The sequence below is a fragment of the Pieris brassicae genome, chromosome 13, assembly GCF_905147105.1.
Source record: "Pieris brassicae chromosome 13, ilPieBrab1.1, whole genome shotgun sequence".
Classification (NCBI taxonomy): Eukaryota; Metazoa; Arthropoda; class Insecta; order Lepidoptera; family Pieridae; genus Pieris; species Pieris brassicae.
In genome coordinates, this window is record NC_059677.1 from 4,659,652 (window position 1) to 4,677,710 (window position 18,059).

Here is an 18,059-nt window from a genome sequence, read left to right on the forward strand (position 1 = left end):
TGTTTCATTTAACATATATCTGGACATATCCATACAACAACAGCCACAGAACTCACTAATGACTTAATTAATTAAAAAGTATAAAGTCGCAATATGTAAATTAAGACTAATAATGCCAAAATTTATAACATAACATTACGGGCAAACTTCAGGTTTCAGCTAAAATTATGTAAATTCATCGATAACTATACCTGGCACCTGTTTTGAGGTTCACAAGTCGAGACAGCATAGTCTATGACATGTCGACCCGAGAGGTTTTACGCTGGCTTTTTCTCTCGGCCACCCTCTCTCTTCCATGCCGATGAGTATGACTGCGACACAAATTTAATGACGTGGAATAAGTGATACCTGTATCTTATATTTCATAATAAACATATTTTTTAAATTATTTTTAATCAAAAAGGTTTTTTTTTCATTTCTCGAACTTGACTAAGACATGACCTCTTAAAACTCTGCTAGTATAATACAAAGCACTAGCCGAATCCGTTATAACATATGGACTTTCAAGCTATGGGAGAACATGCAAAACTTATCTAAATCAAATATTTGTAATACAAATACGTATTTTAAAAACAATTGCTTCTATTAAATTAAAACCATAATATAAAGAGGACTACAGCAAGCTATTTGCATTATTCAAAATTATACCTATACATGAGAAAGTGCAACTAGGATGAAAACTACCTTACAGAAAATTACCTCAAAACAATTAAAACTCAGTATCACTATTCTAACCCAAATACAATAATTTATATGAGAAAAAACATTAGACTACATTATTCCAAATTTAATAAACTCGCTAGCCACACTTCTAACTAATAAGTTAAGTTTAAATAAAAAAAAAAATTAAATCAAACAATTATAAATTATGTATAACAAAAATTATGCTATATACGTCATTAAAACATATTCGAATATAGGAACTCATCCTGTATTCGAATGAGAATTCTCGGCAAGAACAGGTTTCTAGCATCGGCTATCTATGGAGCGTCAGTGTTTAGATTTGTTTATGACGTTTTACGTGCAATTTTAATCATTTGAATGGTTTGATTGATATAATGTTATAGTTTATATGTCACTGGCCTTAGTATATATGTTATGATTTAAGTTTGACGTCCTGGTGGACAGAAAAACTGTTTACAGTTTGTGTTTCCACCACACCAACGTTCTTTCTATTAAGATCATTTATACAATAAATAAATATTCGCCGTACGTGTTGTGAGGTTTCGTTTTGATTTATTACAATCAATTTTTTTTATTGATTTAAGGAAGATTACCAATGTATCTTGTTACCCTTAGTCGAATTGGCTCGGAAATACTTCAGTAGCTGGTTCCACATAGTTGTGGTGAACGGCAAAAACTGGAACAAAAAAAAGCCATGTTATATTATATTTAAAAATAAATTTCTCTATAATTTGCATATTTACGTCATTAATATATTTTCAACTACTAGTTTGTTATCTATTCAAAGGTTTCAAACTTAACGCTATTGCTAATAATATACCATTTTAAATGAGCAAGCGATATTTTGTTAAATTAAGAAATTAAAAAAAAATCTTCTGTATCCCTAACGGGTGGAGGAGTATTCACTAGAATTTATGCCCCCTGGATGTCCACTGGAGTCCACAGTGAGTCTCCGGTTGGTCTTGAGTTTCGCATTTCACTTTGCTCCAAGTCTATCGCCGCCACCTTACCTTGCGGGTTCTAATCAAGCCTGCTTGGGGAATCATTAGAAACTCTTCGCAGTGTTTGGCTTATCCAGTTGTACTGCGTCGCTAGCAGATCGGAGGAATAATGGCAGTCAAATAATTAAAAAAAAATGTGTGCGTGTAGTAGTGTACACATGTAAGAAGTGAAACTTCTATATGACCTTAATTTTCGAAAAATGATCTAATGTTTGCAACTTTACAGAAATTGGTAAAATAAAGTTAAATTAGATAAAGTTTAACAAAAGGCTTTCATTATCATAGACATGAATACAAATAATTCAATTTACCTTATTTCCACTAAGATTATAACATTTATTTTTATTCATTAATTTTAATACAAATATTACTATCATTGTTATCGTTATTATATATTTTTTAATAATGGCTTCGAATCTCTTCGAATCAACCGTGGTAGGAACAAGAAAAAGATGGCACGTAACGAAAAAATGTGACGCGTAACCAAAAAATGTGACGGTAATTTTCCAACGCCGATAAAGAATTTTCACTTCAACAAAACTACAATTAAATAAGTTTGAGTCACCTTGACGGGACGGGACATTGCGTATTTTCTATCTCCACAATTCATTTCGGAGCTTGGATGTGAAGGACGTGTGACCATCTTCGATTGATTTGTTTCGTACATTCCCTTCTGATCGTCAAGACCAGCATCATTGGTCGCTTGATCTCGGTTTTAAATTATAGGAAAATTAATTGTGATTTGCGATATGTCGAAGAAAGTAATCAATAGCACCTAATAAGCGGTATTTGAAGCGGTTAGATTTGAGCGGTTCAAATTGTGGCTGAAGTACTAGTACCATCCTTCTCATTAACAGCATAAACACAATTTGTTAGAATGAGACGAAAGAGTGCTTTGGTTTAAACAATCAAACGTGTTTCTATGAATAAGTTAAAAGAAAAAAAAAACTAAAAAAAAACTGTGTCTACTTATGTACGTGCGTTACAAGATCTTTTAAATTTTTTATCTTTTGCCTTATTCTACGTTTGTAGAACAAACGACACTAACAATAGAAAAAAGGTATTTAATACATTGAACATTTTGTTATGACGCATTATCTAGTTAAATAAAGTTTATTTAAATATCACAAAAAGTATTTGTACATAATTAAATAATTGGACATTATTATACAATGTTGATTATGCTTACTTCGGGGTGTCAGTTTTTGTGACGGTATGCGCTTCGTAAAAATTTATCCTCATCATTTTTCTAACGCACCAAGAAATAACATTTTTGTATAAAGTTATAAGCTGTAATAGAACAATACAATAAAATTACTCTTGGATACTTTATTTAAGAATACTAATAATAAAACAAACAGCTCTTGTGAACAAATAGGTTTACATCCATAGGAACCTTTTACGTGAACACATATTATTTATTTTAAGCCTTAAATAATTTCTCGATCCGCTAATATCTGGTTATCCTGTGTTAGGAAATATTTGTAACAGTTAGTATGTATCAGCAACCCTCTCCGGTAAAGGTCTTCCAAGGCTTGCCATCTTTCTCTATCTCGAGCTATTTGCGTCCATTGAGGACCCGCGATTTTTTTGATACGTGTATGTGTACACGCATATGTTACCAATAATAATGCTCATTTGTCTAGTAGGCAAGTAGTAGTCTCCTGTGCCTGACACGTCGTCAACATGTTCACTGTTCGAGCGAATGTTAAATGCGCAGATACAACGCCCATTGGTGCACAGCCGGGGTTACGACCTTACATTAAAATACATTATTTAATTTGAGGGGAGCACACCATATCTACATAACAGGAAACTTAAATTATAGTCATGAAAATTTTGTATTTTTTTCGTCATTTTACAATGTTTTTAAATTGCTGCTATTCGGGTCAGACAGAAATACAATACATTAAAATCGGAAATTTGTATAATTTTAGGTTCTCACACAAAATTGGTTTTGTATGCGAGGAACAAAAAGTAGTTTTTTTTAAATAGAATATATTTTATTCATCAACGTATGTAGTATTGATTCCTTAACTACAAAAAAAAAAATCAACGGCGCTTCAACCTTTTTACGTCTGAGCCTCAGATTTCTGTCTCAGTTTCATTATCATTTGTTAATCGAATACCTAAATATAAACTAACAAAACCATTAGATAAAATCAATAAAATCTTTGGAGGCGGTTTGGGCCGCCCCATTATTTCATATTCAGGTTTTGCTGGGCACCATCAGTATGTGGAACCAGCTGCTTACTGAAGTATTTCCGAACCAATTCCACTTAGGATCCTTCAGGAAAGGAGCGTACCAATTCTTGCGTTCCTTCTGGCAATGGTGAGCCTCCAGACTCCTATTACATAAAAAAATAAAAAATACCTAAGATAGAATTGTTTCCTCTTTATAATATAAATTTAACTTTACTTTTATTAATTTATTATTTTCAACAATTCGTCTATTATTTGAAAAAAACAAATTTTAATTTCGCGCCATTAAATAGATTAGTTTATTGCTAGAATAATAATGATACAGATAAAAAATGTTGTCAAGTGTCGAAATTTAGATTACAGAGTTATATTACTGTTGAAATAAAAAAAAATGTTCCATTTATTTAAAACGCTATTTAATACGACGAAATTCAACTGATTTGGTACAATTTGGAGTAGACTTTTGGAGTGAGCACAGCTAATTAAAGATTTCAGTTGGCGTCTAAGTACTATGATTGGTGATGACGAATGAGTATCGCATTACGGCGATAACTTTTGAAATTTGTTTTCATTTTTTATTTATTCACTTTTAATTATTATTATGTAGGTTAAGAATAGTGGAAATACTGTATACTGTGTGTGAATAGTAGGTTCCGAGATATTAATATTAAATGATAATAATTTTTAATTTATTTAAAAGAACTGGCTTTACAAGTTTCACCATATTCGACTTAGGGTTCTTCAAGTACGAAATCTTAAAAGGCTGGCAACGCACTCGCAAGGCATTGAGAGTGTCCACGGGCCGTATACAAGGATTTCCGAACCAATTCGACTTCTCGAGTCTTTTAAGTATAAAATCTTTAAAAGCCGGCAACGCAGTTGCGAGCTCTCTGGCATTGAGAGTATCCATGGGCGGTATACAAATACTTCCGAAGCAATTCGAAGTAGGGTCCTTCATGAAAAGTACGTAGCAACCTTAACAAGCCGACAAGCCCTCAGGTACTAAGTATCTAAGGGCATATTAACATCAGCTGCCTGTGTGCTCCCTGGTCTATAAAAAATACAACCTTGATTCTTGGCCTTAGAAAACTGTTTCGTGATCATTTGTTATTTATAATTGACAAGGTGTTCAACGTTCTGTGTTTGATATTCACCGTCCACTTTTTGTGTCGGAGGCGGCTTCCTCACGAGATTACGACCTACATGTGCACATAGAAACAATCACAGATGGGGATCGAACCTACATCCTCAGGTATTAGCCGCTAAAACCACTTCGGTTAGTTCCTACATGGCGTTGCAGAGGCTCCGGAATCGCACTCACATTCCGCCAGGTAGTCCCTACAAGTTGGAGAGGCTACCCCAGCTTTGCATAAGAAACTTGAAACTCATCAGGCCAAGTTATCATAATACTATACATTTTAATTTTGACAGTGAGAATGTGATTTTTATCAACGAAATATATGAAATTAAACTGAAATAACAGCTAATTGTTGAATCAAATTATTTTTTTCAGCATGACCAGTTTGACGTTAATGACATGACATTACGTCATATAATAGATAATTCAGTCACGAAGAAAACGACTGCGCTCGTTATTGAACTATGTATACTATTTGCACGGGACTAGTTGCCGGGTTTGTGTTGCATAGTAGTTGCCTGTGCGCATTTTTTTTATAAAGAACTGGACAGACGTTCGCCTAAAATCCCACTTGATGATAAGAAGGCACGCCTGACCTATTTTAAACTATAATAATTAATAATTAAGATCACTTTAAATATTATTTTTATAATATTGTTCTTCATATAAGGTAAATGCCTCATTTAAATACATTAAAATAAACTTCCCTAATTGAATTACTAATAATGAATTGCTTTACAAAGATTTTGTTAAAAAATCTTGGCGATGTAAATGATTGACGGAGTCTGTTGCCAATTCAAATGTCTCCAATAAGTGTAACTTGTATTATACCTATATAAACAATCCATTTGAATATCAACGTTTGTAAAATTGATGCCATAATATTGCATTAACAATATGCGTGGTTGTCAGCCATGTTGCTTTGTAATTTTTTTTTATTAGTCGTTTTCGGCTAGGCTTTTAATTGTATGAAATTGGCGCCATAAAATTATATTTAACGATTGTCTAGTTGAGGGCCTGGGACTAGTGCTAGACAGGATTCTACTAATTAATTTGCGATATTTGTTTTAATATAAGTGTTGTTTGCCATGGTCAGTTATATTCAAGAGTACCGAGAGTTTTTTTTACGCCGGCTTTTTCTCTCGGTCTACATCCTCTGTTTTCTTTGCCGATTTAAATTTAATGACGTGGAATAAGTGTATATTATATTCCATAATAAACATATTTTTTTATGCGTGGTTACTTTTGCTATGTTTTTTTATTAATTATTTTAGACCAGGATTTTTCTTTTTATATATTACGTTGTATGACTCAAACATAATTCTACGATTTCGTAAGCCTAGCAAGAAGAGAGAAGAAGCATTACCCATAGACAGTTTTTTTTCATTATTACATATTATTATTAATAATTATATGAAAATAAACATTCTTCTACAATTGTCACTTCTATTTAGCGTTTAGGACATGTATGTACACCTCATCATTTAGCAAGGCTTCGTATTGTTGATATTTGCGTATATGAGCAGTATTCGCCTAGTGGCTTCAGCATAAGACTCTCATCTCTGAGGTCGTAGGTTCGATCCCCGGCTGTGTACCAATGGATTTTCTGTCTATGTGCGCATTTAACAATAGCTCGAATGGTGAAGGAAAACATCGTGAGGAAACCGACTTGTCTTAGACACAAAAAGTCAACGGCGTGCGTCAGGCACAGAAGGCTGATCACCTACTTACCTTTTCAATTTACTAATGATCATGAAACAGGTACAGAAATCTGAGGCCCAGACCTAAAAAGGTTGTAGCGCCATTGATTTACTTATTTGAAGATATTGATGACCTGGACCATATTCTCTTTTCCTTTTCCCATATGACTTTTCCCTTTCTTCCTTTCTGTATTCCGTGGTCTATGTTCCGTTTTCGACTAAAACCTCCTGCCTTTTGCTTTATCCTTTATTGTATTATAATGTATTTTCTTCTTTCATAATCAGTAATAATATTATGTAATATGTTTATGTACATATTTTTCTTACAACTTATCCCTTGTTTCCTTTTCATATCTTTGTTTATTTTTTCTTGCGTGTAGTTTCTAACCTTTTGCTTGAAACTGGCAAAAAGTTAAAACAATTGCCATACTATAAAAAATAAACATTTTTGGAGTTATTAAAATCTTATTAATATTTAATTTTAAATTCTTAAATGTTTTATTTTAATAATTCATAAAAATTGGATAAATAAATCGATAAATAATCAATTTCATGATATATCATGACTTGGAAAATTTATTATTTATGCCTAATCCCAATTATAGATTAGATAAAGTATGTCACATAACCAACAAAACAATTTCATAAAACTTCTTAAGACACTATTTACTCGAAGTAGAGAAATAAAACCATAAAAATGAGATTATGATAAATACGAGTCATGAAACGTCATGTCATTTGACCAATCACAATCGAACGCTACGACACGTCATCCGTAATGCGTTCTGAAATCTATGTAGAGGTCAGGGTTTAGTCAACATACGTTAATAGTATATGTAGTAAGTCGATAACTAAATTTGTCATGTTAAAATGCGCAAATTTATGGATATGCGAATGTCTATAGTTTATGCCCAGTCCGGCATTACGTTTTGGCGGGAACGGCAATAATTGATTGTCGTTGTCCTGTAAAAAGGCGCCAATCGATATGTGCAGGTCTATAGTTTATGGTCCAGGTTCCAGAAGGTAAACCACTTCTTATATCGAAATTGTATTCGTTTTACAACAAACTCCTAAGCGAAATTAGAGAATGACCACTAAATAAATTAAAAACTCTCGTTAAACGTAAATTAATCAATAAAGCTTTTTTTAAATTTGACGAATTTTTGAATGATCCTAATCCTTGGGATTGATATGCGCCAGTTCCAAAAATTTGTATCACTCAATACTTGGCGATTAAGAAGAGTGGCGGAGAGTTTCTTGCCAGTTCTTTTTGCTCGCTCTACGCTCTTAAATATGTAGGAAATGTAAATTTAGAATTAAAAAAAATGTTTTATTCATGTGTTTTTTTTTACCTATATGATTAAAGTTATTTTGAAATTGAATTTGAGTATTTTCGGCCCAGCATTACGTTTTGGTGGGACCACATATAGTTTATTATTATTAATTAAATACTTTTATAAACGATTGTTATTTTTTACAGAAATTGGTTAATAGAAGAAAAGTATGCGAAGGCAGCAGGGAGAGAGCCCTCCATCATCAGGGTTTTGAATAGAACCTTTTTTTGGTCTTATCTATTGGGTGGCGGCATGCAGTTTATTTATACAACACTTCGGTATGTATTTATTTTAATTATACATAGTTTGACAGCAGATTAATATGTTTTTTTCTTATATTTTTATTTTGAAGTAAATAATGATAGATATTTTCGAGTATCTGTTTTATTCATGATATGTTTTTAACGGGAAAATGAGGATATTGCCTACTCAAAAAATGATCATAATTCAAAGTTATATGTTTATATGTAATAAAAAAAATTGTTGGTTGATTATAAACAGCGTGTTTCAATATGACAGATTTGAGACCCCTTTTAAGTAAAAAATCTGTCAGATTTTTGTCTCTATTGTCTATAGTTTCCGAAGCATATTTATGTATTTATAAGTTCAATCAACATGACTGCCAAAAATATTACAAAATATATGACATCACAAAATTTACAAATTAGCGTTTTTAAGGCAGTTTTTGCCGCGTACCACTTCTATGTCGAACCAGCTGCCCACTGAAGTATTTTCGAACCAACTCGACCTAGGGTCTTTCAAGAAAAGAGCGTACTAATGCTTAAAACGCCGAAAAATTGCGAGCCCTCTGGCATTGAGAGTGTGCGACTATCACTTAACATCAGGTGAGCCTCCTGTCCAGGTTGTGCTAAAATACCAATTCTATAACCTATGTCCATCTCGGACAATATAGGGTTCAACTGATGAAAGAAATATCAAAGTTATAGTTTTAAAGCCTGTTCGATGCCAACAATCATATTAGTGCTCTTCTTCAGTCGCACTCTTCATTTCTGAAGGTTGCGCTAGTGGCGCCGATTCAATTTCCTCCACTTTTCCCTGTTTTCGCCAAGCATCAGCTCCTGGGTGATGGTAAGGTTCGGTCCAGCAAGTAGGGGATCGGCCTTGAGGTCTGGTTCCATCCACTCTGTCAGTCACGATGAGGTTTTCTAAGTTTTCTGGATATCGTGTTACATGTCGAAAAAAAATCAGAATGCGTAGTTATAAACTGTCGAAAGACGATTTTTTACTTGTAACCGTCTTAGTATGGAGTCGTTTGTTTCACGTCCAGGGAGTCCATAGCATCCGCCTTCAAGACCATATTTCCAGAGTATAGATTTTCTCCTTTCAGATGTCTGTATTGCCCAGGATTCAGCGCTATAAAGGAAAATTGAGACGCTGATATTTCTAATACCAGAGGCTCAACCAATTTTTTCTTAGTTTTTTAAGGAAATGGTCCGTTTCTTCCATTAACACAACAGTTTTAGATGATAAATATAAGTGTAGTGTAGTGTATAATCTAGCTAAGTATCATTTATAAGGAGCATGACGGTCATAATAGTTATTTTGAGATCAGCTAGATAGCTAAACAAAATGCTAGCAAAAAAAAATTGTTTTCTGTAAAGTCGGTTCACGGACGTTATTTTTGCGTGATAAGAAAACATTGACGAATTGTATACATTTGTGAATTTAATTTCATCATTATCACTAAATTAACATTATTTTGTTATAATACAAAGGAGAAAAAGGAAAAAGAAAATTATGTTTATTCAATTAATTAACATATATTTCTCGTTATTAAATTTTTTTTAATTAAATTATACCATTTAATTACAAGCAACAATATAGTAACAACTTTAGATTAATGCGTCGCAAGCCAAGCCAATTGTCACGTTCCACTTAGCCGAGCGGCTAAGGCGGAACGCGACAATGAGTCATGTTACGCTTGCCTCAGGCGGAACGTGACACTGAGTCATGTAACGCTCGGCTCAGACGGAACGTGACAATGAGTCATGTAACGCTTGCCTCAGGCGGAACGTGACAAGCCGGTTAGACCTCCGGTTTGGTTGGAGGAACAACGACTTCCTTCCTCCACAATACATTTATATTCTTATTTGTAATTTTGAATTAATGATTAATTGAAAAGTTTATGGGTACGTGGTACCCAAGAGAATGCATTCTGTATGTCACTTGCAAGCGATGGAGGCATGTAATGACCGCAGTAAGCCTTCTGGCAGTGTTAGTGGCCATGGGTGGGTCATTTATCATCAGGTGGCCTCCTACCTGTTTGCCCTGATATATAAAAAAGGCTCAAAGATGTGTTGCCGTCCCTCTTATTTTGTGTGATATATAGATATAATTAATACAAGTGATATTTCAGTACATTATCACCATTGCTATTCGCGCAATTGCTGAGTTTTTGGAGTGTGGACAGCACAATGTCTACAGAAGAGGCGGCATACTACGCAGCCGCGATGATTGTCGCGAATATGGTGGCGGCCTTTTTCAACCACCACGGCAACTTCTACTGCCAACAGTTCGGGATGAAGCTGCGTGTTGCTGTCAGTTCACTTATGTTTAGAAAGGTTGGTTTAGTTTTTGTTTTAATTATTTTCAAATAAACTAAAAGTACAGAAACACCATATTATAAATTCCTACAAACGAAGTAAACAAAAACACAATAATTACGAATAATAATGAAAGTGCCTATTCCTAAAAGGCCGGAAACGTACGCGCGGTCACACCGTCATTAATAATAATAATTTATTGCAAGAATGTGGTACAAAAATGTGTAAGGTATTCGTTCGCATATTCTGCCACACACAAACTTGTCCTTAAAGGAATTTTACATTTTACATTATTAGTCATATGAATAGTTTAATTCTTATATTAATTGCATGGTACTATTGATAATATCTTGTTAATTGTATTGTGGTTAACATTATTACAAATATTTTATAATACAATATAATTAAAAGTGGTCTCTATGGGGTCGTATAAATATTCCATATGGTTAGGCGAAACAAATTTCGCGAGGGTGTTGAAACAAATAAAAATCTCTGCTGTGTCTATGAGAAAGGTGCTATGTTCACTAAAGTATAGTAATTGTTCATCTGTGGTCAAGATGGCCTTCAGTGCGTTTCTCATCCCTGAGGTCACAGATCCCCGGCTGTGCACCAATTGACTATCTTTGCATTTAACATTCGCTCGAACGTTGAAGGAAAACATCGTGTCACCTACTCGCCTAGGTTACCAATACTAATGAAAAATATACAGAAATCTGTGGCCCAGACCTAAAAATATTATCAATGCACCTCGCAGGCGTAGCAGCTTAGCATAGTATGTCTAGCGATATCAGATAAAACTGTAATAAATGACACTACTTCAATTACACTTGAAACATATGTTATCGTCTGGGGCTGATATGCAAATCATGCTTACATAGACTTTTATAACCAAATAATCATTTCTCTCCCCATATATACAATCCCACATACATAATTCTGCGATACAAGAGTTCTCTCGTAGTGCTGCGTCTTTGCAGGCTAGCGTAGCGGAAGTTGCGTGGATCTCCTGGCATTATCTAAAGTTCTCATGTTATTTTTACAGATGTATATCCTTTCTATAACATTTATTTGTAATGAATATCCTTCAACATGTGTGTTGTTCTAGAGGAGTGTTGACATATTGGCTCATTCCTGAGGTCGTAGATGGCTGTGCACTAATGGACTTTCTGTCTATTTGCGCAGGTGAACATTGTGAAGAAAACGGCTTGCTTTAGACCTAAAAAGTCGACATGTGTCAGGCTCATGTCACTTGCCTATTCGATTGATAAATCATGGACAAAAGCCCTATAAAAGTTGTAGCGAAACTGATTTATCTATTTATATTTGAGACTAAACTAAAAGATATGCCTATACGTATGCCGATTTATGCTAACTAACCTTGATACGAACGGAAATATGGTGCAAATATTCACGCACAACCGCACCACAAAGGAAATAACGCATGTAATCTTATGATTCATATAATGTGGTGTAATAGTTGCAGCTGCTTACAAGTATATTGATAAAATAATTGACGATTAACGATTAATTTTAACGATTAGCTGATTCTATCATCCGTTATTTATTTATTTACGACTCCATAAGCTTGCAAACTCTCAGTACACTCATACATTGTTACTAAGAAATAAAAAAATTCAAAAAACAAAAAACAAAAAACACAAACACAATAATTCTATGCTATACGCAAAATATCCTGTTTAAAACTTTTAGAAGCTATTGGAGTAGTTTTCCTATATTTGCGATGAACATTATTTATATCTAATATAATTTAATAATAATAAAAGCCTTTCATTCAGATACTTTCACATTTCAACACGTTTCTAGTCTCAAATTCTAATATACTATTCTATACTAATATTAAAAAATCGAATAAAATTAATTTCATTGTGTACTGGGTTTTCTTTATCCTTACTAAAGTTGCCTGGAATTCCCTTGTTCGCGATAAGCCTTCCTCTAATACCTGTATTATTATTATTATTAAGCGGTTTTGGTGATAAGCGTGTCCTGTGACACATAGGCATCTTCCATCTGCTTCCATTCTTATCTAATGTTAGTTCTTCTTGTCCAATTCTTGCTGCCTCTTGCTCTTTTCCCTTTACCAATGTTCTCAATGATGGACCACTTAGTATGGCGATATAAAGTATCTTATATTAGATTGAGCTTTGAGTGTTTGATTAAGTGTATTAACGAAGTGTTAATAAATAAATGTAGTTATATATTTTTTAATTTAACAAAACTATATTATTTATTATTATTTTTAATATTATTATTATTTGAAGGTAAAACATTTGTATTTATTTATTGAATAAACAGCTTTTAACTAAAATACGTAATTAATTTAATCTTGTTTTACAAACGAATGTTTTGGTAACTATCAAAGACTAACTAAAATTAGTTGGGTTAACTATTTAGTTCGCTAACACAGATCTCAGAGCTCTCCTCCACATTTGAGGCGAACAGGTCAATATCAACAGTTAAATTGTTAAACTTCTCCGCCGCGCTAACCATAAAGCTGTTCCCTCTGTAATTGGTTTCTGTAATATAAGAAAAGTACTTAACGCATCAAACTTTCATTATTAATTAAGTATTATTATTATTGATATCGTACAGTTATAGAACCTTTGAAAAGTAGTAATAGTAGACACTTATTGCCTAACTTCTGTGACTGTTACAAGCGGCCTGCAACATGATGTTTTCCTACGAGTGTTTACTACTAGCGCTCAGTGCCACCTCGGTGATGAGAAACGCAAACCACTAATTCGTTCTCCAACATATACAGTTAAATATTTAATTGGCAAGTAGGTGATCAGCCTGTGCCTGATAAAGGTGGCTCTAACGCCTGACGATGTTTTCCTACCAGTCAATTGGTGCCGAGTACGACCTGAGTGATGAGAGACGCAAACCACTAAAACACTTTCAAACATACACAATTAATAAGATTAAATATGTATAATTTATTCTCTAGATAATGCGGATGAACAATGGGTCTCTCGGCGAGACGACAGCTGGAAAGGTCGTAAATATACTATCGAACGATCTCCAGAGGTTTGATCTGGCCTTCCTCTTCCTTCATTATGTGTGGATAATACCGATACAACTGGCAGCTGTCTGCTATTTGGGGTATTTGCAAGCTGGTTACGCTGCTCTGCTGGGCTTAGCAGCATTGATTGTCATCGCATTACCAATACAAGGTATTTGATTTATTTTATATTATATACATTAAGCTAAACTTAATCATTTAATTGGAATAAATAATTAAATGATTAAGTATGGTTAAGGTAAGGGTATGAAGGTAAAAAAAATAGGCGCTACAACAGGTCTAAAACTTGAGGGTCTATAAGAAGCACAGAATCCAGAAAAAAATATTTTTCAAGAACTTTTTACATTTTTAAAAAGGCAGACTAACGTCGGGAGGCTTCTAGAGATTTAGTGGTCATTTCTGGACAAGGTAAGTCCTCGTCCTCGTCCCGGGGAATAGCCCCCAACATGCTCATTGGTTTGCATCCTACTATTGCAGTACGGGGTCTTACAAGCTCTTAATAAGAGACAATTCTCTACTTGACGCATCCGAAGTCGTGTTCCTGTACGGAGTGTCGAGTCCGGTGGGGCAATGACCTCGACTTTGCCCCGAGAATAAGTTAATTTTTAATATTTATACAGCTTGCTTCTATTTCCTATAAAATTATTCCTTTTAAACTCTTTATAAATTGCTAATTAGATATAAATTCTTTAAGCGTCTTTGTCATTAGCGCGGCAGCGTTGTTTTGCGCAAATTAGCGAGTAGTTGAGTTCTTAAGAGGTAAACAATATTGTTTACTATAAATCAAAATAGAACAAATCCAAAATGGCGGCTCGTTTGTGCTACGTTTATGAAAAAACCGCGGTTTCCCTCGCTTAGATACCGATCTCGTGGTAGTGGAAAGTCTACTAAGTCGGAATATAGATTTTGTTATCATTAAAGTTTTATTTTAAATAGTTTTTAATAACTTCCTATCAGATTATTACAGACTTACATTCATAATCTAATCAATAACACAGTTTACTTTACAATGAATACATATATACAATTTGCAATTCGTGACATTGTATATTATAAGTACATTTGTATTGTAGGCAATGAAAGAATTTTTTTAATCCGTCCAGCATTTTTTACAGCAGCAAAATAATTTCATGTTTTGGAGTTCCGACTCGGGGTAAACCAACATACAATTGCCCATGGGCTAAAATCCTTTTTGGCGATATAATACTGTACAACATTTCTTTGTTCTAACATAGTTTCCACAGAGCACGCGATGACAGATTTTATGAACAAGTATTTCATCTTGGGTTGATTGTATTTTTACTGGAATCCCTTTTTTTTAAATGTCTTTGTCTGTGTCAATATGCAGCTTTCTAATGATGAAAGAATTTTTGAAATCGGTCCAGTGTTTTTTAGTGAAAACATTACATACAAAAAAACAAATGTATCCTCTTTATAATAAGTATAGATAAAATGGAGTGCTTTGGAGTGCACAGGGGCTAATTAAAGATTAAAGTTGGCGCCTGGTAGATAGTACCGGTGACTCCAGAGCTGGTGCTTTCCTCACGTGAGGGTATATTGATTCCTCTTAATCATCCACTTCCTTATTAAGATCCAGTGCTTTCAGGCGTTCATTAGAAGATAATATTTGTTCCTAGATGCTATCACAATTTTCGTCTTTCAAAAGCCACGAAAATGCTGTAGTTTATTGAATTTGTAAACAAAGCTATTTGATTACAGGTGGTCTTGGCAGCTTGATGGGTAAAGTCAGATTCCGCACAGCTGAAAAGACTGATGAACGAATCAAGGTGATGAGTGAAGTTATCAACGGGATACAGGTATCTACGTTAAATACATATAATATAATCGGTTTTATATAACAGGGAAAAACATGCTGAAGGCTCATCTGATCTGATGTTACGTAATATATGGCCACATTGCCAGGCTCGCAATTTCATAGCCAGCCTTTTGATTGGTTCACTTTTCAGTACCTTTTGGGGAGTATAACGAAATGCGGTCGAGTGTGATGTATAGCATGACGCAGGTCAACGGACTAGAGATTTTGAGAAATCAGAATTGAACGCAGTGTCTAGTAGGTTTGACTCGACGTCCGTCGATCCACAACTAAAAGCCCATTTAGATGGAGAGAGTTTCGTACGTGACTATCACCAGCAATAATATGATTTATTCGACTAGCATAGCATAGCATTATTATGATTTATTCGACTTTAGTGATTCTGGTATTGATCTCAAAAATAACACAAAAATCCTTTAAATTTGGCGCTGCAGTTAAGTTCATTAAACCTTATAGAAGTTACGAGTGTTTGTGGAACACAGAAACTGAACACTGACGTCATTTTTCCTGTTTCCGTTTGATTAATTGTTGTCTTAGAAGAGCAGATATAATTAAAACACCTTCTGCTGTTTCACATGCTAGCAACTGCCCAAAAACCTCGAAATGCGATTATTGCTTTTGAAATTCTGTTTACACGGATACAATAAATTTTCCATTGCGAGGCAATTCTCGCTAAAGTTGAAGAGGGTGAATTTTTGGACGAAGAAACATTTTTATATTCTTTAAATAATCATACCTTCGAGTCGAAGTCGAAGTCGACTAAGCGTTTCTTAAGGTAGTTGCCTCTCACAATCACCATGTGGAACCAGCTGCCTACTGAAGTATTTCCTAAACAATTCGTCTTAGGGTCCTTCAAGAAAAGAGCCAAACCTTAATACACCCGCAACGCACTTGCGAGCCTTCTGACAATGTTAGTATCCATGGTTATCACTTAACATGAGATCAGCCGTTTGCCCCTTATTACTTAAAAAAAACCAATACATCTTTCCTACTAGGTGTGTCTGTGTATAATGTTTCATTCCTCTCGATTAAGAGGTACAAATTGTTCGAGTTGTTTAGTTGTATTTGGAGATTATATAATTTGTATATATCCATTGGTAGTTAAAATACAAATTTTAACTTGAGTGACTTATGTTAACTTTGGTGAACTCAAAATATACTAAGTCTACCTAACCTAACCAAAGATAATGTACAGTACTGTACAGCTTGCCAGCTAGTGAAATGTATATTTAAATGTAAAAAATGTCGGAAGTATGTGTTGTGTTTGATATATATGAGATTGTGACATCGATATACTTAACATATATCTGTAGTCTGTAGCAAGAGACCTGAGGTAACAGACGGAGCACTACGGGAAAGATCAAAGGTACAAGGTGGTGGGATTATCTCAAAGCTCGGGCAGGCTCACCACGATAATTAAGGGATTGAAGTAGTCTTCGCCATTTTGAGGGGAAGCGAGAAATGAATACAACAGAGCAATATGGAAATCTTGTTTTTTTATTAAAGAACTAGCTGCCCCCGCGAACATTGTTTCTCCTTAATGTGGTTTTAGTTAGTCTTAATACCGTGACACGAAAGAATAATTTCACTGTATTATCGTCACTATAATTTGAATTCCATTTACACTTCGGTCTAAGTAACACGTGGCTATGCTAACACCAAAAATTAAAAAAAGTTGAAATAATTGTATTTGACGGTATTTCGTTTACTACAAAATAAATTTAATTAATACCTTAGCCTCAATAATACGTGGTAATCATGATGTTGAATTGTAGCTTATATGACACGTTTGTCGGTTTACCATAGCAGTGCCATTTATTGATTACTACTACTATTATTATCTGTTAGAATCTTTTGGATGTTAACTCCATTGATGAGAATTGTGACTGTCAATTAATTATAGACAAATAATTTGCATTAAATTAAAATTGCGACTTTAATTAAAGATCTAAGCTATCCTTTATCTTAAGTTGGACCAGACTAGTCACGGTGTGCCAATTTAATTTAAAATCGGTTAAGTAGTTTAGGAGTCCATCGCGGACAAACATAGTAACAGGAGATTTATATATTTTAAGATTTACACCTATTCACAAATACATAATTCTTGTGAGGTGTATCACGCACCTTCAGCTGTTAAAATTTGGAACAACCACGTAAGTTGTGTGTCAGCTGTCGGTTAATGTTTTAATTACAATTTTTATTTTCAGGTCATCAAAATGTATGCCTGGGAAGTGCCATTCCAAAAGGTGGTTGGTGAAAAACGCGCTGATGAAATGGTCGAAGTGAAAACTGCAACGATATTGCGAACAATATTCCTCGGATTCATGACTTTCACTGAGAGGTCTGCACTTTTCATCGCAATACTAATGTATACATTGGTTTTTGGAAACGTCCTCACTGCAAATGTTGTAAGTATTAATGAATCTTCGTGTAGAAAAAATGTGGCGCTACAACCTTTTGAATGGCCTGAGATTTCGGTCTGTTTCGTGATCATTTGTTTTTAATATACCAGGGGCCCCGAGCTTAAAAAATCCAGTTGAGAAGCTGAAGAGTTTAGGTTCC

At 34.2% G+C, this 18,059-nt stretch overlaps 1 protein-coding gene across 1 annotated transcript in view; it reads left to right on the plus strand.

Moving 5' to 3' along the window:
• The window catches only part of LOC123717918 (ATP-binding cassette sub-family C member 4-like), a 62,089-nt gene that overhangs the window by 1,190 nt on the left and 42,840 nt on the right, over positions 1 to 18,059 (plus strand). The window contains exons 2-6 of the mRNA XM_045674192.1: positions 8,206 to 8,337; positions 10,437 to 10,641; positions 13,589 to 13,814; positions 15,383 to 15,480; positions 17,705 to 17,905. Of these exons, the coding sequence (XP_045530148.1) occupies positions 8,206 to 8,337; positions 10,437 to 10,641; positions 13,589 to 13,814; positions 15,383 to 15,480; positions 17,705 to 17,905 (862 nt within the window). The remainder of the gene's footprint in view (positions 1 to 8,205; positions 8,338 to 10,436; positions 10,642 to 13,588; positions 13,815 to 15,382; positions 15,481 to 17,704; positions 17,906 to 18,059) is intronic.